This window comes from Cetorhinus maximus, chromosome 1, assembly GCF_964194155.1.
Source record: "Cetorhinus maximus chromosome 1, sCetMax3.hap1.1, whole genome shotgun sequence".
NCBI classification, from domain to species: domain Eukaryota; kingdom Metazoa; phylum Chordata; class Chondrichthyes; order Lamniformes; family Cetorhinidae; genus Cetorhinus; species Cetorhinus maximus.
Genome location: NC_135879.1, coordinates 4,077,141 through 4,100,570, shown reverse-complemented (window position 1 = coordinate 4,100,570; position 23,430 = coordinate 4,077,141). Strand labels below are relative to the sequence as shown.

Sequence of the window (23,430 nt, the reverse complement as noted above, 5' to 3'; positions counted from 1 at the left end):
TCACTGTCTGGGCCAGCATTTATTGCCCATCCCTAATTGCTCTTGAGGAGGTGGTGGTGAGCTGCCTTCTTGAACCACTGCAGTCCATGTGGTGTAGGTACACCCACAGTGCTGTTAAGGAGGGAGTTCCAGGATTTTGGCCCAGCGACAATGAAGGAACGGCGATATATTTCCAAATCAGGATGGTGAGTGACTTGGAGGGGAACTTACAGGCGTTGGTGTTCCCTTGTGTCTGCTGCCCTTGGCCTTCTAGGTGATAGTGGTTGTGGGTTTGGAAGGTGCTGTCTAAAGAGGTTAGGTGAGTTCCTGCAGTGCATCTTGTAGATGGTACGCACTGCTGTCTATTTGTGTCAGTGGTGGAGGGAGTGAATGTTTGTGGATGGGGCGTCAATCAAGCGGGGCTGCTTTGTCCTGGATGGTGTCCAGCTTTTTCAGTGTTGTTGGAACTGCACTCATCTAAGCATGTGGAGAGCATTCCATCCCACTCCTGACTTGTGCCTTGTAGATGGAGGACAGGCTTTGTGGAGTCAGGAGGTGAGTTACTTGTTGCAGGATTCCCAGCCTCTGACCTGCTCTTGTAGCCACAGTATTTATATGGCTAGTCCAGTTCAGTTTATCATCAATGGTAACCCCCAGGGTGTTGATAGTGGGGGATTCAGTGATAGTAATGCCACTGAACATCAAGGGGCAATGGTTGGATTCTCTCTTGTTGGAGATGGTCATTGCCTGGAACTTGTGTGGCGAGAATGTTACTTGCCACTTGTCAGCCCAAGCCTGGATATTGTCCAGGTCTTGCTGCATTTGGACATGGACTGGTTCAGTATCGGAGGAGTCGTGAATGGCGCTGAACATTGTGCAATAATCAGCGAACATCCCCACTTCTGACCTTATGACGGAAGGAAGGTCATTGATGAAGCAGCCAAAGATGGGTGGACCTAGGACACTACCCTGAGGAACACCTGCAGTGATGTCCTGGAGTTGAGATGATTGACTTCCAACAACCACAACCACAACCATCTTCCTTTATGCTAGGTATGACTCCAACCAACAGAGTTTTTCCCCCCTAATTCTCATTGACTTCAGTTTTTAATAGGGCTCCTTGATGTCACTGTTAGGAAATAGAGACAGTTTAAGTAAGCCCTATTTGTATTTTGTTGGTGTTAGAAATGAGTTTTAACATTGAAGTTTAGTTTGATTTGTATTTCTGTATCTGTGTGTTAAGAAAGGTCAAATTGAGTTTTAGTTTCACTTTAAATAGGTGCTTGCATTTTTAATGAGACTTTTACGACTGTTGCAGCTAAGTTAAACAAACAAAAGTAGAAGAATTGGGCTGCTGCCTAGCAACAGGGGTCCAGAGAGGCAGGCCCCTCCCACAGACACACACAGAAAAGCTGGAACCAGCAGTTTTGATTTGGAAGCAGGTGTTGAAGACAGCTGCCAGGCAGAAGCAACCCTAGAAGGGCCGGATAGCCAGTCCCAAGAGAACGAAAGACCCCAAAATCCAGGGGAGTGGAAGTGGGGAAAGTCCAAAGATGACCTTCTAGTCAAGGGAAGGACAGGAACCTGGAAAAGGTCTTGTTAATGAAATTAAGAGTGAAGGGCACAGAAAATGGCTCCAAGCTTCAGATTTAAAGAGACAAAAGCTGCAGAAAGCAAATTTAAACTGAGAACAACCTGCAAGAGGCAAGAAGGTCCAAAGAGACGGCTGTAGGTCTGTAACTCTTTGCTATGGACATGTGAAGCAGTGATACTGTTGATGGCTGAGTTGGTGAGAGAGAGAGAGAGAGAGAGAGGGAGATGGAGGACAGCTTGAATGCATGTGGTGACCCAGGATGAGGAACACCGGAAGGGGATTTTGAAACCCTGGGGGTGAACCCTCGCAGAAGGCATCTGAGAGAGTGGAGATTGGAAACCCTCGTGTGAAAGACGGAGTTCATTGAGACCGGTTGGCTCACTGTGTGCCAAGCATCTGTGGGGAGCTGTGGAGAGATCCACAGCATCTGGTTGAGGTGGCATCTGTCACTTGGTTTCAGAGTGTGGTGCATCTGACCACGGGGTGCCTATCGGTACATGGAATGTGTACTTACTGAGGACATTAGAGTACAAGATAGCTTTTGTAACTTGTGTTATCCTTACAAATCTGTATATATCTGAAAATATAGTTATGGGTGAAGGATATTGTAATATAGTTCGTCTTTTCTTAAGTTTATTCTTTTGTTAAAAGTTCATTAGCTGATTCCGGTGACTCTGTTCAGTAGCCCCCCCTCCATGAATCTAAACAAACAGTTAAAAGTTAGGATCTATCGAGCTGGGTTCCACCCTGGGATTAGGCTTCTCCAGTGGTAACATCAGCTGGGGATCGTAACAATCACACTCGGTCAATTGCTGCCTTGATGTAAAGGGCAGTCGCTCTCATCTCGCCTCTGGAGTTCAGCTCTTTTGTCCATGTTTAAATCATGAGGTCAGGAGTTGAGTGACCCTGGCAGAACCAGAAACTTCCCAAATTTCACTCCAGGTCTGGTTGTCACTTTTAGGCCTCGCCCCCTAGGTCTTTACTCCCCGACCAGCAGAAATGGGTTTCTCTCCATCTATCCTATCCATTCTCATTAATATATTGAAAACTTCTATCATTGCCCATTTAGTGCAAGGGCCATTCAGCCCAACTGGCCCACGTCAGTGATTCTGCTCCACACAAGCCTCTTCTCACCTTACCAGGCACTCAGGGACTAATAATATCACCTCCATCACCACCCTAACCAACACAAGTTAAGCCCACACTCCCTGCAAGTCAAACCTGCCGTCATTTGACTAAGTTGCACCCACTGTGATCAGCTACACCACCGAAAGGGGAGTTGCTTCAATTCTCACTCACAACAATTCACTCCCAGGAGCAACTTTGACAAAAGGGTTCACATGTCAAATCAGGCTTTCGCGCTTAGAACCAATATCTGTTTAGACTTCATTACTTAAACACCAGATCCTTCATCGATTTAACAAGTATTTTTAGGGAATTAAAATACCCAAGTGCCTTATCTGCACCATTGCCAATGTCAGAAAATTGTTTTCACCAGCAGTGTTAACAGGCCTGCAACATTCAACTGTTCAGCTTTTTCTTTTGGGAGGGAATTTTGAATTGTACCTGTGGGGAATCCTCCTCCAAAGAACATGTTAAATAAATCTTCTGGAGTAATGTCCGATTCATAATTCCGGTGAAATTCAAAGCCTCCGTGTTGATAGTTCCCGGGGGAATGGCTGTCACCATATTGGTCATAGTCCCTTCGTTTCGCTGGGTTGCTGAGTACAGCATAGGCATTTCCAATTGCTACAGATTTGAAAATAAAGAGAGACATTAGAAGCTAACAATGAGAATCTGTCTGCCCTGTCAAATGGGTGTAAAAACTTCCATCTCACTACTTTGAACAGCAGAGGAGTTCGCCCCAGTGGTCTGACCACCAATTCTAGAGAAAAGTCATCCTGGTCATGATCACATTGCTATTTGTGGGAGCTTGCTGTGCACAAATTGGCTGCCCTGTCTGCTACATAAGAGATTACACTTCATTGGTGCTTTGGGATGTACCGTTGTTGTGAAAGGCACTAGTAAAATGCGAGTTCTTTCTTTAATGTCTATCTAAAAAAAAAAGTGATGTTAGTTTAGTGAACTTGACTCAGATAGTTTGTCATGCTCAGGGTGGAAGACACTCCCATCAGTGAGGGCTCTCGCTCGCTATGGATTGTGACTTTATACACAATTTGATGGTGTAAGCAATGCTCAGAACCCCTCAACAATGCGTCTCAGAGTGCTTTACAAAGGAGGTATGAGATCGGGAGCTTGGGGGGAAAGTCGTGGGTGGGGGGTGGTGGTCGGGGATGGGGAGTGTGGCATGGTTTAAGAGGTTGTGAAAAGCAGGGAGAGAGATGTAGCAGAGTGCAGGCACACAGATCCAGAGGATGGGATTATTTTAGTCATTGACCGAGCAGCAGGAGTGAGAAGCCATAGGGAATTTTGGTAAAGGATTGGATGGTGAGGGGGAAGGAAGTGAAGTTTTGGGTTGAGCAAGATTGCACATTTCCAGATGGAAATGGTAGCTGGGGAGATACAACAATTATATAGCATTGAAGCTTAAAGCAATGGGACTGCTGCTGAGGATGGCCTAAGAGCTTCACAATATTCAGTCAGTGGAGGTTTTCTTGTATTCAGCTTGTGACAGACAGACAAGTAGCTTTGGGTGAATGTAGATGCAATATAGGATCACAGAATCATAAAGCATAGAAGGAGACCATTCAGCCCATCATGCCCTTGCCAGCTCTTTGGTGAAGCTCTCCAATGAGATGCACTCCCTTGCTCTTTCCCCACTGCCCGGGAATTGTTTTCCACTCCAAGGATTTAAACTATGTGAGATCTGACTCACGTTTTCAGGTCCATGATACCACAGAGATCGTGAAGTAGAAGGAGCCAACGATGGAAGGCTATGTACGCTTGTATTTCTTCAATTATCAAGGATTAAGGGTAATCTAACTGAGGTGTTTAAAACGAATGAAAAGATTTGCTAGGGCAAAGAGAGAGAAACTATTTCCTCTGATGGGGGAAGCCCAGATCAAGGTGCGGGGGGTCAGAAAGTTAAAATTCGAGCCAGGCCGTTCAGGGGTGATGTCAGGAAACACTTCTTCACACAAAGGGGAGTGGGAATCTGGAACTCTCTTCATCAAAAAGCTGTTGAGTCTGGAGGAGGACATCAGGTGAAAATTTCAAAACTGAGATTGATGGTTCTGTAATCCCAAATCCCCTTACCTAACAGAACTCCATTTACCCATCTTAGATTTAAGATACAGATGATCTAACTGATTGGCAAAACAAGCTGGAGGGGCTGAATGGCCTTCTTCTGTTCTTACATATACTGACAGTAAGCATGTGGGTAGAGAAGGAAAAGCTGTTGGTATCAGCGGAGAGTCTGGTTTAAATGTCCTCCTTTGACTTGAGCAATGGAAGAATAAAGATCAGAGTGTGTTATAGAAAAGGAGTGTTTTCGGAGCACAGAACACTTTGCCCCCAGGAGTGGTCAAGGCAGAGAGTAAAGCAAAAGTGGATCAGTCATTGGACAGGGCAAGAGGCTGAGACAGATATACAGACACAGAACTGTGCAGTGGAATCCAAAACTATCAGCACATACACTTGTATCCTTTGGACTACTTCCCTGGATATTGTTTGGACATAGGACTTAAAAATAAGAGGCCTTCCATTTAGCCAGAGACGAGGAAGAACGTGTCCTCTTAGGGGGCTGTTGGTGTTTGGAATTCTCTTCCCCAGAGAGCAGTGGAGGCTGGGTCATTGAATATATTCAAGTTAAACAGATTTTTGATTGACAAGGGAGTCAAGGGTATGGGGAACAGGCAGGAAAATGGAGTCAAGGCCACAGTCAGATCAGCCATCATCGTACTGAATGGCGGGGCAGGCTCAAGGGGCTGAATAGCCTACTCCTGCTCCTATTGCTCGTGCTCTCACACGAAGAGGGACAGGGAATGTTACCCAGATAAAGGAAAACTCTAAACAATACCCAAAACTCACCTTTAAAGGCTTCAGTTGCTCCGGGTGCATGGTTTTTATCCGGGTGAAATTTCAGTGCCAGTTTTCTGTAAGCCTTCTTTAGATCCTCATCAGAGGCATCTTTACTGGTCCCCAGAATCTCGTAGTAATCTTTACATCTCTTTATCCTACAAAGAGATTGGAACATTCAATATGCAAACAGACACTCTGCAAATAGAAAGTCAGTTAATTTTATAGTGAAACCAAATGCAGTTACTCATAACAGTAATAAGAGCTCATGGCATAGAGGGTAATATATTAGCTTGGACAGAGGATTGCTTAGCTAACAGGAAACAGAGAGTGGGCATAAATGAGTCATTTTCGGGTTAGCAAGATGAAACCAGTGGAGTGCCACAGGGATCAGTGCTGGAGCCTCAGCTATTTACAATCTATATCAATGCCTTAGATGAAAGAATGTATGGTTGCAAAATTTGCTGATGACACAAAGATGGGTAGGAGGGTAAGTTGTGAAGAAGATATCAGGAGTCTGAAAAAGGATATAGATATGTTATTGAATGGGAAAAGCTTGGCTGATGGAGTATAATGTGGGAAAATGTTAACTTGTTCACTTTGGCAGGAAGAATAGAAAAATATATTATTTAAATGGAGAGAGATTGCAGATCTCTGAGGTACAGAGGGACCTGAATGTCCTGGTACATGAATCGCAAAAAGTTAGTACTGCAAATGATTAGGAAGGCAAATGGAATGCGTATATTACAGGGGGAATGGAATATAAAAGTAGAGATGTTTTGCTACAGCTGTACAGGGCTTTGATGAGGCCACATCTGGAATACTGTGTACAGTTTTGGTCTCCTTAATTAAGAAAGGACATAATTGCATTAGAAGCAGCTCAGAAGAGGTTCCTGGGACAAAGGAAAAGTTAGACAGGTTGGACCTGTATCCAATGGAGTTTACAAAAGTGAACAGTGATCTTATTGAAACATAAAATTCTGAGGGGACTTGGACAGTGTGAATGCTGAAAGGGTGTTTTGCCTTACGGGACAGTAGAACTAAAGGGCACAGTTTAAAAATAAGGGGTCTCCCATTTAAAACAGAGACGAGGAGAATTGTTTTCTCACAAAGGATTGAGAGTCTGTGGAATTCTCTTTCCCAGAAAGCACTGGAGGCAGGGTCATTGAATATTTATTAAGGGATTCAAAGGGTATACGGGGTAGATTGGAAAGTAGAAGCCACACTCAGATCAGCCATGACCTTAATGAATGGCGGAGCAGGCTCGAGGGGCTGAATGGCCTACTCCTGCTCCTAATTCATACATCTGTACGTATTCCAAATTTTGGCTCTCAAAGATTTAGAAAATTTGAATATTAAACAGGAAACAATTAGCCAAGTTAATTGGGATAATCTAGCTTCACAAACATCCCCAAACTCAAGCTACTGAAAACGCAAGTTTATCCTGTTGAAACAATGGAATGTTCTGGTATTACTGAATAATGAAGTTCCAACACTGCGAAGAAGAGAGATTTACATCTTCAATTGCAAGGAGAAAAAGTGTTAATAAAGAGTTTAAAGGCTCAAAAAGTTCAAACTTCTTCACCCAGTGAAGTCCAGTAATGGAAACGGAAGTTTTATGTTTCTAGACAGGAGAGATTCGGTTTTGGCAGATGGGAACGATGGAAAGGTTTAGCAGGCCTATGGCTTCAGGACCAGCTCAGCGATTCAAAATGGTTTATTCTTGCCCTCAAAAAAACACACACACATAACCACAATCACCAGCCAAGGTCCCAAACACTCCTTCGACGGGGAAACAGTGATTTACTGCTTCAATTTAATATACTGTATTCGCTGCTCACAACGTGGTCTCCTCTACATTGGGGAGATCAAACACAGGCTGGGTGACCGCTTTGCAGAACATCTCTGATAAAGACCACAAGCATGACCCTGAGCTTCCTGGCATTGTCAGTTCAAATCTCCATCTCGCTCCTGCTCTCTGACCTCTCTCTCCACGGCCTGCTCTGATGTTCCAATGAAGTTTGACGTAAGCTTGAGGAACGCTACCTTTATCTTTCCACCTGACACTCTACAACCTTCTGAACTCAATAGTTCGCCAATTTTAGATCACAACCTCTGCTCTCGTTTTGTTTCACTTTTTTTTTGTTGGTTTCTTACTTCATTCCTTTGCTTTGAGTTCAGACAGCTGCTAACCTGCCATTCACACCTCCTTCTTTGTTTCCAAACTTGTCTCATTACCACTCTCTTTGGCTTTGCACCACGGAGCCTTTCATCATTTAGTTTTTGCAGGCTTCCGCCCCATCACAGACCTCCCGTTTTGTTCTCTCCCCACTCCCCCCTTCCCCTGCCTCTTAACTTGTTAAAACCTGTCACATCTCTAACGTACTGCAGTCCCGACGAAAGGTCACTGACCTGAAACGTTAACTCGGTTTCTCTCTTCACCCAGGCTGCCTGACCTGCTGAATATTTCCAGCACTTTTTGCGTTTATTTCTAAACCTGTGATCTATCTTTATTATTAATAACAGAGGCAGTGTGATGCATTATTAAAGCAGTCATTCACACACTGTTCAATTGTTACATTACCATAAACAATTAGAAGCCTTAAGGGCAGGATTCACCAGAGGTAGCAACTATCTAATGGTAAACATTACTGAGTTCTTTCCCATCTCCAAGTCCTTTGGGAATGATCAGCACGTCTTCAACAGAACAACAGTTCCCATGTTTCAGCAACATATTAAAAACATCCCAAAATGCTTCACGGGAGCAATTAGCAAACAGGATTTGACACCGAGCCACATAAGGACATACTGGACCAGGTGACCAAAAGCCTGGTCAAAGGGGTAGGTTCTGGTGGCAGCCTTCCATCTCTACCTGGTGTGGCTCAGGAGCTCCACTCTGGCCGCACTCCTGCAGAGGAAGAGAGTGGGGCTGAGAAAGTGCATGATTCACTGACCTCAGCTTTCTCTGGGCCCTCTTCTCAGCCAGCTGAACTTTTCATTTTAAGGAGCATCTTAAAAGGGAGAGAGTGAGCGCGTGGGAGAGCAAGATTACACACTTGTGTCGTTCCAAAATGCAAATTAGATTGCATTACCCAGGGAGTGGCGAGTACAGGGAACTCGCCACCACAGGGAGTGGCAGAGGTGAATAATACAGATATATTGAACGGGGGATCTGGGTAAACACATGAGGGAGAAAGGAATATGCTGATAGGGAAAGATGGAGGAGGCTCATGTGCAGTGTAAACACCAGCACAGACCAGATGGGCCAAATGGCCTGTTTCTAGGCTGTGGCGTCAATGTAACAATACTACTTATATTAAAAAAAAGCATAACATTGGACAGTTGCATTGATTATCACTTCCAAGGGTGTGATCCATACCTCTGGACTCCTTCCAGCTGTTCTTTCGTGTAGACCTTTGCTGAATCAGTTTTGTTCTCCTTCTCTGGCGTGGTCCCATTTTCTGCCCTACTGCTTGCAGGCTTCCGCTGGTACGGTTTACCCGATTCGGAGCGATGCCCAGCACCAGCCGCACTCCCATTCGCCGTGATTGCGTCTATTAATGCTAAAAAGCAGGGAGAGAGAGAGGAGGATAGAGACTGATAGATAATGACAGGGATGGAGAGAGCTCTCTGACTCTACCAGGAAGCTGCAGCTGTCTTCCAAATCTCCAGCAGTTTCCATTCTAATGCAACAGTCCCAGAGGAACACAGCACTACCCTATCAGCATGTAGGCAACTGCCAATTCTGGTGCAATTTTCAACACTCCTATTTTCCTGCTGAGTCACACACAGAAGCAAAGGAATTGAATTTAGGTCATTGGGAAGAGGGTGGAGTAGCGGTAATGTCACTGGACTAGTAATGCTCAGGGGACTGGGGCTCAAATCCCACCACAGCAGCTGCCGGAATTTTAAAAATTCAATAAATAACATCTGGAATTGGAAGCTAGTCTCAGTATCTGTGAACCAAAAAACTATCATCGATTGTTGTAAAAACCCATCTGGCTCACCAATTCCCTTAGAAACTGGTCTGGCCTACTACATGTGACTCCAGATCCACAGCAACACGGTCGACTGTTAACTGCTTTCAAGGGCAATTAGGGATGGACAACACGTCACTGGCCACACGGCCTTGCCAGTCACACCCACATCCCATGGAAGAAGAAATTTTAAAAGAATTATATAGTACCTTTCACCAGCTCAGGATATCTTGCTCTCTCTCTCATGTACACACACCTGTGGAGGTGCTTACATGGGAAAACAGGAGACGGTTAAGTAGAATTAAGTCAAGATGAAAAAGCTGCAGCATAATATAAAGAAATGAAAGAAGGTTTGGGGACACAATGTGTGAATTCAGGGGGTAGGCAGTTCTGGAACAGAAGCAAAAAAAGCGCATCCCCAATTTCCTTCAAAGTCCTCCACCCCCTGGAAAAAAAACTGAAAATACTCAGCAAGTCTGACAGCATCTGCGGAGAGAGAAACTAGGAGTCTTCCGGTTCTGACGAAAGGTCATTGACCTGAAACGTTAACCCTGTTTCTCTCTCCACTGATGCTGTCAGACCTGCAGAGTATTTCCAGCATTTTCTGTTTTTAATTTCAGAATTCCAGCACTTCCTCAGCACTGGGAGCGTTAGCCTGGATTGTGGGCTCAAGTCTCTCGAGTAGGGGTTTGAATCCACAATCTTCTAATTCCAACGAGAGTGCTAAGCAGTGAGCCACTCAGATACCGCAGGGAGGTGGGGCGGGGAAGGGAGGGAAAACAGATGTCACCTTTCTCCACGCAACTCTGTTGGAGCAAGAATGGTTCCATTGGTGAGGGCCAGGCGCCTCTCCATGTTACTCATTCCTCTCTCAATAAACCCAGCTGGAAATGGTGATGTACCCTGATCCACTGGGGTCTTCACTCTCACTAAAATAGAAATTGAATCAGCCACAGCACTCTGGTTTCTTTCCAGGTAGTTAATGCATCCACCATTAATTCTTAATGCTGACACTAATTCTCCCAATAAGGACTAATCTTTTCCTTACACAGAGGTTTCAATTATATTTTTAATCCTTGGGTGAATAAGCCATCTGCTTGTTTGGATTCCCCTCCCCCTCTAACGTGGCTCTGTTTTTGCACCACCCATATGAAGACTTTCATTAAACTTAACAGCACAGAAACCAGGCCTTTCAGTGCAAGTGCTCCACACCAATTTTAATGTTCTGCACAAACCTCCTTCCACCCCATCACCATATCCTTCTAGTCCTTTCTCTCTCCCTCATGTGTTTATCCAGCTTCCTCCTTAAATGTATCTATACTATTCACCTCGACTACTCCCTGTGGTAGAGAGTTCCACGTTCTCACCACTCTGAGTGAAGAAGTTTCTCCTGAATTCCCTACTGGATTTACTAATGACTCTCTAATATTTATGACCCCTATTTCTTGACTCCCCTGCAAGTGGGAACACCACCTCTATGTCTACCCTATCAAACAATTTCATAATCTTAGATACCTTTATCAGGTCTCCATTTTCTAGAGAAAAAAGCTCCAGTCTGTTCAATCTTTCCCGACAGGCAATAACCTCTCTCAGTTCAGGCATCATCCTTGCAAATCTTTTTTATTCCTACTCTAGTGCCTCTTGCATCCTTTTTGTAATATGTAGACCAGAGAAAATCCCGGAATTCCCACCCTAACAGCACTGTGGGTGTACCTACACCAGAGGGACTGCAGTGGTTCAAGAAGGCAGCCCACCGCCACCTTCTCAAGGGCAACTAGGGATGGGCAATAAATGCTGGCCCAGCCAGCGATACCCACATCCCATGAACAAATAAAAAAACACTGAGCACAGTATTCAGAGTGTGGTCTAACCAAGGTTCTTTAACATAACACATTCTCAGTGCGGACAGACACGTGGTAAAGGTGAAGCTTTCAGATTACAATCATTCTTATTTCCACAGACCACAGATTCTACTCAAGGATCTGTTTACCTGTTTAGGCCTGGGCTTGAAAGGCCTGTTTCAGTCGAGCTCCTGGATCACTGTGAATCGAACTCTGACAAGAGCTTCCAAAGAGCTTAAGCTGATGTTGCCTCAAGATTTCTGTTCTTCAATAATTTCCTCAGCTTTAAAACAATTTTTGTTTTGGCACAATGTCCCTCAGATGTGTCCTTTCCTTGATATCTATTAATTGCCTCGGTATCCCAGGAGCAGGTTGGGAATGGCTGCAAGATACCTTCGGTTAGCTGGATGGATTGGCAAAGCCGGTCGTTGTTCTCCTCAGAGAAGCAAGGGGTTCAGAAGAGATGTGAAAGGTGGTGTTCAAAATCAGGAGAGGTCTAGACAAGAGTTTATAGGGAGAAATGGTTCCCACTGGTGGCAGGTTTGAGAACCAGAGGGCACCGATTTAAGGTGATTGGCGAAAGAACCAAAGGCGACATGAGGAAAAACTTAAACACAGCGAGTGGTCAGGATCTGGAGTGCTCTGCCTGAGAGTGTAGTGGAGGCAGATTCAATCAAGGCCTTCGAAAGGGAACTGGATAGTAGTGGAAGGGAAAGAAAATTGCAACATTACAGGGGAAAGGCAGGAGAACAACTAGCCGATAAAAGCAAAGTACTGCGGATGCTGGAAATCTGAACTAGCCAAATTGTCCTTGTCAAGAGCCGGCACAGACAACGACTGAACAATGGCCTCCTTCTGTGCTAGAACCATCCACGATTCTAGATCTCGTGTGATATAATCCCTATAAGCCAACCTCAGTAGCTGGATTCTGTGCCAAACAAAATCATTTTAAACATATCCTCGCGCAGCCCAGCTGATCTGAGTGTTATTTTAAACTTTCTTCGGATGCCAATACTAATTAAAGAGTCCAAACTCATTAACAGAGATATGAAAACCTTGGCAAAATTTGTTTTCCACATTAAATCACTTCCTCCACATTTACAGATGTTGAATGAATTTTTCGTTGCCAACTCTCAGGCACAGTGGTAATGGCCGTGCCATACGCTACCACACAGCGGCAGTCATTATCGGGCTCGCTAATCTGTACTATACCAATAAATACAAAAATAGCAAGCAGGGCATGCTGCCCCACACCAGTGATCATCTCGCTTAACTCGAATCAAAATAACCTCCCAGTGATAAATGGCTCTAGAGTTTCCATTGTGAGGCTTTTATCCAGGGTGCACACTGGGGCGTTCTTCATCATTTCTGCTTAGCTTCATGGCACTCTGCTATTCACTCATTCACTTCCAAACCTGCGAACTCTACCACCCAGCAGGGCAAGGGCATATTCCAACATCTACTTGGAAACGTCTCCACGTTTTTGTCCAAAAGTACTGGATGGTTGGCAGCATGACACATGTAATGATAATAATACATCAACACAGAAAATAGAGGTGGGGTTAGATCTGGAAATGAATGAGGCTCTTTGGAATATTGAAAATGGGGAGATGTATGTGCATAGCTACAGAAGCACAAAAGGACAAAAAACTGAAATCACTCTTCAACAATTCGAGCAGCAGCTCCAGGTTTAACCAAAGAAAACACAAGCACGCTCCACCAGTTGTGTGCTTGTGTGTGTGTGTGTGTGTCCCTGTATACCACAGGAGCGGTAGCTCTGGGGACCACAGATGATGTTCTGAGTCATGCTCCCATTAATCAGCAGCATCTTAAGCTGCTGATCAAAACAGCTCTGATTACCTACCAAAAAACAAACAGGAAAAAAAACTGGCCTACAGAATTTGACCAGGACAAAGCAGCAAATAAGAAATACGAGCAGATATACACAGATACAGGGACATTCGGCCCAACTGGTCTAAGCTGGTGTTTATGCTCCAAATGAACCTCTCTTTCTAAAATCTGTTTACCCAAACCCATCCTTTTATTCCTTTCTCCCCCATGTTCTTGTCCAACTTCCCTTAAATGTAAAAACAAAAAGCTACTGCGGATGCTGGAAATCCAAAACAAAAACAGAATTACCTGGAAAAACTCAGCAGGTCTGGCAGCCTCGGCGGAGAAGAAAAGAGTTGACGTTTCGAGTCCACATGACCCTTCAACAGAACTGCCAGACCTGCTGAGTTTTTCCAGGTAATTCTGTTTTTGTTTCCCTTAAATGTAACTAAGCAAATAGGACAGAGTTGGCTGGGATCCTTGGCTGGATTTCCAGGGTTTGAAGGGCACAGTTTGGATATCCCTGCTCCCTAACAGGCAGCAGATGCGTCACATACACACACGTTGATCAAAATACGATGATCCACCTTGTTATTCCCGATCATTTTCTCCAATTATTGAACCACACAGCAAAGGAGGCTATTTGGCCCATACGAACATGCAAAATAGGACAAGTAGGCCATTGGGCCCCTCGAGCCTGCTCTGCCATTCAATAAGATCATGGCTGTTCTGTTTGTGTTTCCAATTCCACATTCCGTCGCGTCTGTGCTGGATCTTTGAAAGAGCTATCCAATTAGTCCCATTCCCTTGTTCTCCCCCCTTAGCACCACAGCCCTATAAATTTCTCCTTTTCAAATATTTATCCAATTCCCTTTTGAGAGTTACTACTGAATCTGCTTCAACCACCCTTTCAGGCAGCACATTCCAGATCACAACAACTCACCGCCTAAAAAAGAATTCTCACCTCCCCTCTTGGCTCTTTTGCCAATTATCTTAAATCTGTGACCTCTGGTTACTGAGCCCTCCTGCTACTAGGAACAGTTTCTCCCTATCTGCTCTATTAAGAACGCCACTCATGATTTTGAGCACCTCCACTGAATAAATTGAACAGGTGAACTGAAATGTACATTCTTTGTTAAAAAGCGTTGCGTGTCTCAGTTACTGTGCAAGAACCTTTTTAGATGAATCACATAGGGCTTACAGCACACAAACCGCCTTTTCAGCCTAACTGGTCCATTCAGTTTTGATACTCCACTTGAGCCCCCTCCTCACCTTGCCAGCATATACTTCCATTCCTTTCTCCCATGTTTACTCTTCAATTCACTACTAGATTTATTTGCGACTGTCTTGCACTTATGGCTCCTAGTCCTTGGACCCCCTCAACAAGTGGAAACGTCTTCTCTACGTCTACCCTATTGAACCCTCTTCACACTGTTAAAGATCTCTCTCAGGTCGCCCCCTCCCCTTCCTATTTCTAGAGGAAACAACAACAGGCTGATCGATCTTTTCCGATTAGAAACCTCACTGTTCTGTGAGTGCAGCTAGCAAATAAATGCGGTGAATAAATTCTAATAAATTCACTCAATTGTGGACACAACATCCTCTCCGCAAAGAGCAAAATACTGTGGATGGTGGAAATCTGAAATCAGAACAAAAAAAAAGCTAGAAAAACTCAGATCGGCAGCATCTGTGGAGCGAGAAACAGAGTTAACGCTTCAGACTGAAAAGTTTCTCTCCACGGGCGCTGCTGATCTGATGGGTTTTTCCAGCCTCTCTTTTCTCTCTCTCACGACAATATCCTTTCTGTTGCTCTCCTGCAAAGCCGTAAGGAAGCATTCACAATCTATCGATATAAAAGTATTGGTTAAAGATAACAACTGCAGCCAGCCACAGCTGAGAGCCCAAGGGCCATTTATTTTTTAAGAAGTGGCGTGTCGAGCTGGGCACATTATTTAAACATACTTTAATATACACCAATCAGATAACTTGCATTCAGACCACCCCTTTGATGTAGGAATATCCCAAGGTGCTTCGAGGCATCATTAAAAACACGGACGCCAAAGGGAGAAACACTAGGAGAGCGGTCGGGAAGGGCATTAAAAGAGATTGTAAATGGAGGGGAAGAGGGAGGTGGGATTTAGGGAGAGAATTCCCAGTGCGTGGGCCTTAAGCGTCTGAAGGCACGGAAAGACAGAAGACTTTGCATTTTTATAGCACCTTTCATGAACTCAGGATGTCCCAAGGCGTTTACAGCCCATGAAGTACTTTTGAAGTGTAGTCGCTGTTGTAATGTAGGAAACATGGCAGCTAATCTGCGCACAGCAAGCTCCCACAAACAGCAATGTCATAATGAATGGATAATCTGTTTTTTTTAAAGAACAGATGTTGGGTGAGGGATAAATATCTGCTCAGGACACCAGGGAGAACTCCCCTGCTCTTCTTTGAAATAGTGCCGTGGGATCCTTTAAAGCCACATGAGGGGGCAGACAAGGCCTCGGTTTAATGTCTCATTGGAAAGACTGCACCTCTGGCTCCCTCAGCACTGCACTGGAAGTGTCAGCCTGGACCTTTGTGCTCGAGTCTCTGGAGTCAGACAAGAATCCACAACCTTCTGACTCAGTGTTATCCACTGAGTCACAGCTGACAGAGTGGCACAGCCACCGATAGTGGATACAGAAGGCCAGAGAGTCAGTGAACCTGAGGATGAGAGTCGTAGGTTAGAGGTAGAGAAGGGTGTGGTTAAGCGTCAATTTAGTGGCAAAGGTGAGAATTTTAAATGTGAGATGCTGAAGTGAGCCAATATGTGTGATTGAGGAAGGGTAAGACAGTAAAGAACTACCTTGTTTAAAAAGAGTGATTCTGTTGTATTTATGGAACCACAAAAATTTTGGAAGTTCCTACAGCAACAATAATTGTCCCGAACAGGAGCCTGATATGGGTCATTTCCTTAAAAAAGGGAACATTTGATCACAGGCAGGCTGTGACTACTATTCTCCAGACCATAAACACCACCTGCCCCACCAGCCAGATCCCCTATTTACCAAATCGGCCTCACAAATACAGCTCAAGAGTTGCTTCTTTTGCGTAATGAATAACTACACCACAATTCTTAACGCTTCCTTTACAAGACCACAAAATGTCCAACCTCTGCCAGGTCCCAGGTGACCATGGCTGCTTCTTGCACTATATTTAAAACAATGGTTGAAAAAGGTTTGGAAATTTTATCTCTCTGACTGGAATCAAGCCCGTATTAAGTCGCTGGGTGTGGATCATCCTGCAGTTGTCCCATTTAATGTTTGAACAAAACTGTACCAGGCATGTAAAATATCATCGTTAGATTGAACGCATAGCACAGAAACAGACCATTCGGCCCCACTGGTCTATGCTGGTATATATGCCCCACACAAGCCTCCTCCCAGCTCTCTACATCTCACCTTATCAGTATATCCTTCTATTCCTTTCTCCCTCGTGTAGTTAGCTTCCCCCTAATTAATGACTTAGTTCTGAAAACGTCTGTATCGTAACTCTGATCGTAACGTAGGATTGTATATATTTCATAAAGTGTGCTGATACTTCCAAATCTTCCAGTCTTAATATAATTTACGAATTCTCTGCTGTACAACAACTTGCATTTAGATAGTGCCTTTAACATAGTAAAACATCCCAAGGTATTTCATAGCAGCGTTAACAAACAAAATTGGGCACCTAGCCATGTAAGCAAACATTATAGGACAGGTGGCAACAGCTTAGTCAGACAGGTTTTAAGGAGCATCTTAAAAGTGGACAGAGAGGTGGAGAGGGTTCAGGAGGGAATTCAAGAGCTTTAAGACCTCAGGTGCTGAAGTCATGGCAGCCAATGAGGAGTAAATTGCTACAAAAATGAGAAAGGAAATAAGACTTTGCAGACAGGAAACACAAACAGATGAGATTTTTTAAAAAAAGGTAAAATACTGCAGATGCTGGAGATCTGAAATAAAAACAGAAAGTGCTGGAAAAACTCAGGAGGTCCGGCAGCATCAGTGGGGAGAGAAACAGTTAACGTTTTGAGCCCAGTGTGATTCTTCTTTGAAAATCTTCCGAATAAGATTTTAAAAAACATTCTGGAGGTTTAAAAAAAATGTTGATTTATATTCTAGCCGGGCACACAAGCAAATGGACAGGAATGATGTTGTCCCTCTGTCACAGGGGAACAAAGGTTCCAAAATCGTAACTAACTGGTAGCCACCATTTAAATAAAATTCCCTCAGTGCCAGGAATCATGCATTTAATATTATATGCACTCAATGCATGACCAGTGAATCAAAACAAGCCATTTTCTTTTTCTGCTGATATCATGGTGACTTTCAGAAGGTCACCTTCATATTTAAGCACCTTGAGGGGTTTTCCTGTCTGACATCACCAGAAGGTCGCATAACGTTCAAAGGGGACTGGAATCCTTTATTCTGCACAAAACATCTTGTCCCACAGCTCTGAAGAAGAGTCATATGGACTTGAAATGTTAACTGTTTCTCTCTCCACAGATGCTGCCAGACCTGCTGAGCTTTTCCAGCATTTTCTGTTTTTATTTCAGATTTCCAGCATCTGCAGTATTTTACTTTTGTCCCACACTTGCCCTTCTACACGTGTACTCAGTTAACACACGAGGGTCATTTCAAGAGCTCCAGTGTACACCTCTGAGCTTCCTACTTCTAGGAAAAAGTCACAGCATCTCCATGGAGGAAAACACATATTATTTTAAAAAATAATTAATTGCTGAGTCCACGCTGATTGTAGCAGTCACATGCATTCTTCTGATGACAATCAAGAGGTAGTGAAATGACTTTGTTACTAACTACAAACATCTAGGTAGATGATAAATTGAATTGGAGGGAACAGTGCACAAATGTGGTGGCCCAGATTATACTACCTCAGAAAATTTTTAAAAATGTTTATTCGTTCACGGGATGTAGGCCCATCCCTAAATGCTTGGGAACTGAGCTAGGGCAAGAGGGCAGATAAGAGTCAACCCCATTGCTGTGGGGCTGGAGTCATATGTAGGCCAGACCAGGTAAGGATGGCAGATTTCCTTCCCTAAAGGACCAGATGGGTTTTTTTACCACGACTGACAATGGTTTCATGGTCATCATTAGACTTTTAAATTTCACCATTTGCTTGTGGTGGGATTCGAAGCCAGGTCCCTAAAGCATTACCCTGGGTATCCAGGGTACTAGTCCAGTGACAATACCACCACGCCGCTAAAATGAATTTCCATGTGAACAGCAAAGTGAAATTGGTAAGAGGAGTTGAACCATCTGAACTGCAAAAAATGCAGAGTCAAAAACACATTTAATGAGCTCAAAGAAGCTGAGGTCATTGCAATTGCGGTGGGGGAAGAGGAGGGAAGGGGGAGCTATTTATGCATATTTCAAAACAAGAATAAGAATGCGCACACACTCAAGAAGAAATAAACCAGGAAGACATGACGGTGCAAAGTGCAGGAAGCGCCTAGACAGTGATTGACAGGTGAGCCCGGCCGGGGCCCGGGATTGATTGACAGGTGAGTCCCGGCCGGGGCCCGGGATTGATTGACAGGTGGGCACGGCCGGGGCCCGGGATTGATTGACAGGTGGGCCCGGCCGGGGCCCGGGGATTGATTGACAGGTGGGCCAGCTGGGGCCCGGGGATCCGGGATTGATTGACAGGTGGGCCCAGCCGGGGCCCGGGGATCCGGGATTGATTGACAGGTGGGCCCGGCCGGGGCCCGGGATTGATTGACAGGTGGGCCCAGCCGGGGCCCGGGATTGATTGACAGGTGGGCCCGGCCGGGGCCCGGGATTGATTGACAGGTGGGCCCAGCCGGGGCCCGGGGATCCGGGATTGATTGACAGGTGAAGCCCGGCCGGGGCCCGGGGATCCGGGATTGATTGACAGCTGGGCCCGGGGATACAGTGTTGCTTAAAAACAGTGGCAACAGTTACGCTGCAAACCAAGCCAGCATCCCCCCCAAAAAAACACCCTCGGCCTCTCTCAATTCTTATATCTTTGCAGCAGAAGCCAAACCGCTCCTTTTACCTTTGTTGCAGTCTCACCTTTCGCCTCGATAGAAGGGTACAGCTTCTCCGCCTTGTGCAGGAACTTGAGCGCCTTGTCCAGCTCCCCTGCCTGCAATGCTCTCCTGGCTATCTGCAAACACTTCTCCGCCTCGTCCCTATTCCCTTCCATGGTTTAACTTCCCCCCCCCCTCCTACTCCTCCTCCCCTCACTTTCCTCTTCCTCCTTCCTTTAGCCGGCGACTCAACCAGGAAATGAGCAGATTCCACACCCAGCAGCATCACTTTTGGGAACTATAACCCCAGCAAAGTCACAGCAAACCCCCACACGGCACCAACACGGCCCATGCACCTGCCACTGAAATATTTTTGCAACCCAAATTTACTGCAAAAAATTAATAACACTTTATTGGTGGCGAAAGGTAAGCTAGGAATCGCTGATTCCTCGCTCTGACTTGCTGCACCAATGAGAATCAGCTCTTCCAGATTTACTTTTTACACCCGCCTCAATGACAACATCAACTTGCATTTACATAGCGCCTTTCAGGCAGTAAAAACGACCCAAAAGCATCTCGTAGGAAATATTTGCAAAACAAGACTTGACGCTGAGGGAGATGCTAGGGCAGATGGTCAAAAAAAAGGTAAGTTTTTAAAGAATGTTTTTAAGAGAGAGGGTGGGGTGACGAGGTTTAAGGAAGGAATTGCAGCGTTTTGGGATCTTTGCAGCTGAAGGCACAGTCACCAATGCTGGAGCGATTGAAATCTGGGATACTTGATCTGGGCACAGTGCACCGAGGGGCTGAGAACTGTTTAAATCCCCTCGGGCTGTACAGCTGAAAATGAATGTCTGCAAATGATTGTAATATTCATTTATTGTATTGATGCATTTCGTGATACACGTTGTAAAAGTTGAACCTGATTGTATTTTTGTGTTGGTGATTTTGAAATGGTTTGAAATGTTGTTGAAGATATTTTGTGAATAAAGTATATTTTTGCAAAAAAAAAAATTAATTAAAATCTGGGATACTTTTGCCCAGAATGGGAGGAGCGCAGATATCTGTGGGGTTGTGGGACTGGAAGATGTTACAGAGATAGGGAGGGGAGAGGCCATGGAAGGGTTTGACAAGGATGAGAATTTTAAAATCAAGGCATATTGCTTAACTGAGATCCAGTGAGCACAGGTGATAGGTGAACAGGACTTGGTGTTTAGTAAGGCCACAAGCAGCGGATTTTTTGATGGCCTCAAGTTTACAGAGGGTGGAATACAGGAGACCAGCCAGGAACAGTCAAATCCAGAGGTAAGAAAGGCATGAATGAGGGTTTCTGCAGATGAACTGAGACAGGAGCAGAGTTGGGTGATGTTAATTGGCAGTCAGTGATAACACAAATATGAGATCAGAAGTTCATCTCAGGTCAAATATAACACGAATATTGCAAACAGTCAGCATGAAAGGTTATCTTGACCTGAAACGTTAGCCCTTTTTCTCTTTATCCACAGATGCTGCCTGACTGCCTGATAGTTTTTGTTTTTATATTAGGGGGTGGGGATGTAGTCAGTGGTTGAGAAACCGAGCTTTTAGTTGGAAGAAATTCCTGCTCATCCAGTACAGGCAGTCCTCCAGTTTACAACGTTCAAGTTACAATGAACGGCACTGACGATGTTTATAGATCGACACCCTGTTTTGACTTTCCCACATCGGTTTCGACTTTACGACACCACGCCAGTGAACAAGTTCAAATGTTCATACGTTTGATAGGTAGGGGTAATGTACAGTGTACAATACTGCAATCATTTATTTACATTGTAAATAGCAATCACATTGACAAAAAAATCACTAAGCTAAAAATACATAAAAATATAGTACAGTACTGAATACATATAAATACATTAATGTTGCTATATTGCTCTATAATTGATTGAGTACAAAATTCCGGGTTATTCTGGTGAAAATAGGGTATCGGGCCTTGGTTCAGGAATCAATTCCCATTTATAACATTGTTTTTATGGGAAAATTGGTTCCGAGTTACATTGTTTCAACTTAAAACGCAGTTTTCAGGCAAAATACTGCGGATGCTGGAAATCTGAAATCTGGTTTTTAGGAACCAGTTGCGTCTCAAGTCCGAGTAGTGCCAGTACTGGATGTTGGATAAGCAGTCTCGACAATTTAGACAGTGGAGGAGTCGAGAGAGATGGTGGTGAGGCGGAGCTGGTTGTCGAGAGTGTACGTGTGAAAATTGACGTGTTTTTGAATAACTTTGCTGAGTCACGTGGAGGCCAGACTGGTTAAGGATAGATTTCCTTCCCTGAAGGACATTTAGTAAACCAGATGAATTTTTATTGTAATCGGGTAGTTTCATACCGATAGCCAACATTGCTGATGCTAGCTTTTTGTAGTACTTAATTAATTGAATTTAAATTCCCCAGCTGTCTTGGTGGGTCTCCAGATTACCAGCTCTGGAGAAGGGTCATACAGACTCGAAACATTAACTTTGTTTCTCTCTCCACAGATACTGTCAGACCTGCTGAGTTTTTCCAGCGTTTTCTGCTTTTATTTCTCCAGATCATTAGTTCAGGTCTCTGGATTACTATAGTCCATTAGCATAACCACTGTGCTACTGAAAGACAATACTTTCTAACATTGGATATTAATATTGGTTCACCCACGAACATTCACATAAAACCATAAGACACAGGGGCAGAAGTAGGCCATTTGGCCCATCGAGTCTGCTCTGCCATTCATTGAGATCATGGCTGATCTGATAATCAACTCCACTTTCCTGCCTTTTCCCCATAACCCTTGATTCCCTTACTGATTAAAAAGCTATCTCAGCCTTGAATGTACTTAACAACCCAGCCTCCACAGCCCTCTGCAGTTAAAAATTCCAGATTCACTACCCTCTGGGAGAAATTCCTCATGTCTTAAATGGGAGCACCCTTACTCTGAGATTATGCCTTCTGGTCCTAGAATCTCCCACAAGGGGAAACATCTCAGCATCTAGCACCCCCTCCCCCCGCAAGAATCTTATGTTTCAATAAAGTCGCCTCCCATTCTTCTAAACTCCAATGAGTACAGGCCCAATCTACTCAACCTCTCCTCATAGGAGAATCCCTCCATACCCAGGATCAACCTAGTGAACCTTCTCTGGGCTGCCTCCAATGCATCTTTCCTTAGATAAGGGGACCAGAACTGTTCACAGTATTCTGGATGTGGTCTAACTAGTGCCTTGTACAGTTTTAGCAATACTTCCTAATAAAGTTAGCATGCAGGTGTAGCAAGTAAGGCAGGAAATGGAATTTTGGCCTGTTTTGCTAGGGGGGGTTGGAGTTTAAAAATAGGGAAGTGTCATTACAACTGTACAGGGTGTTAGTGAGGCCACATCTAGAGTAGTGTACAGTTTTGGTCCTCATATTTAAGAAAGGATGTAGTGCCATTGAGAAGCAGTTCAAAAGAGATTCACTAGGCTGATTCCTGGGATGAAAGGTTTGACTTATCAAGAATGGCTAAACAGGTTAGACTTTTATTCATTACAGTTTAGAAGAACGAGGGGTGATCTTATTGAAATGTACAAGATTGAGGGGCTGGACAGGGTAGTTGTTGAGATGCTTTCAGTCCTGGGGAAATCCCAAACTAGGGGACAGTTATAGAATAATGGGACATCCATTTAAAACTGAGATGAAAGGAATTTCTTCTCTGAGGGCCGTGAATGTCTGGAATTCTCTAGCCCCCCACCACCGAGTTGTAGAGGCTAGATAACAAAGTACTTAAAGAGATAGATTTTTGAAATATCGGGGAGTTGAGGGCCATGAGAAGCTGGCATGATAGAGTTGAGGGCTGGGGCAGATCAGCCATGGTCTTATTGAATTGCAGGGCGGGCTTGAGGGGCTGAATAGCCTACTTATGCTCCTATTTCCTCATGTTCATTCATGGGATGTGGATATTGCTGGCCAAGCCAGCATTTATTGCACATCCCCAATCGCTCTTGAGAAGATGGTATAGGTACAGCCACGGTGCTGTTAGAGTGTTCCAGGATTTTGACCCAGCAAGTGAAGACTATATAGTTCCAAGTCAAGAGGGAGAATTGCTCGAGAACATGCAGTGATTTGTAAGTACATTGCTTAGGGTTCAGAGAAGGTGGGAGGATACTAGGCTCACTCTCTGGCTTTTGTTCAATTAACCAGTCCCAGCAAGTGTCGATGAGTG

General features: G+C 44.5%; 1 protein-coding gene across 1 annotated transcript in view; it reads right to left on the bottom strand.

Moving 5' to 3' along the window:
- LOC144696979 (dnaJ homolog subfamily B member 14-like) overlaps nt 1-19,466 on the bottom strand; it is a 32,351-nt gene extending 12,885 nt beyond the window's left edge. The window contains exons 1-4 of the mRNA XM_078568751.1: nt 19,268-19,466; nt 8,931-9,114; nt 5,564-5,709; nt 3,140-3,322 (exon numbers count right to left, since the gene is read on the bottom strand). Coding sequence (XP_078424877.1) covers nt 3,140-3,322; nt 5,564-5,709; nt 8,931-9,114; nt 19,268-19,400 — 646 coding nt within the window. The 5' untranslated portion in view covers nt 19,401-19,466. The remainder of the gene's footprint in view (nt 1-3,139; nt 3,323-5,563; nt 5,710-8,930; nt 9,115-19,267) is intronic.
- Nucleotides 19,467-23,430: the final 3,964 nt, after the last annotated feature.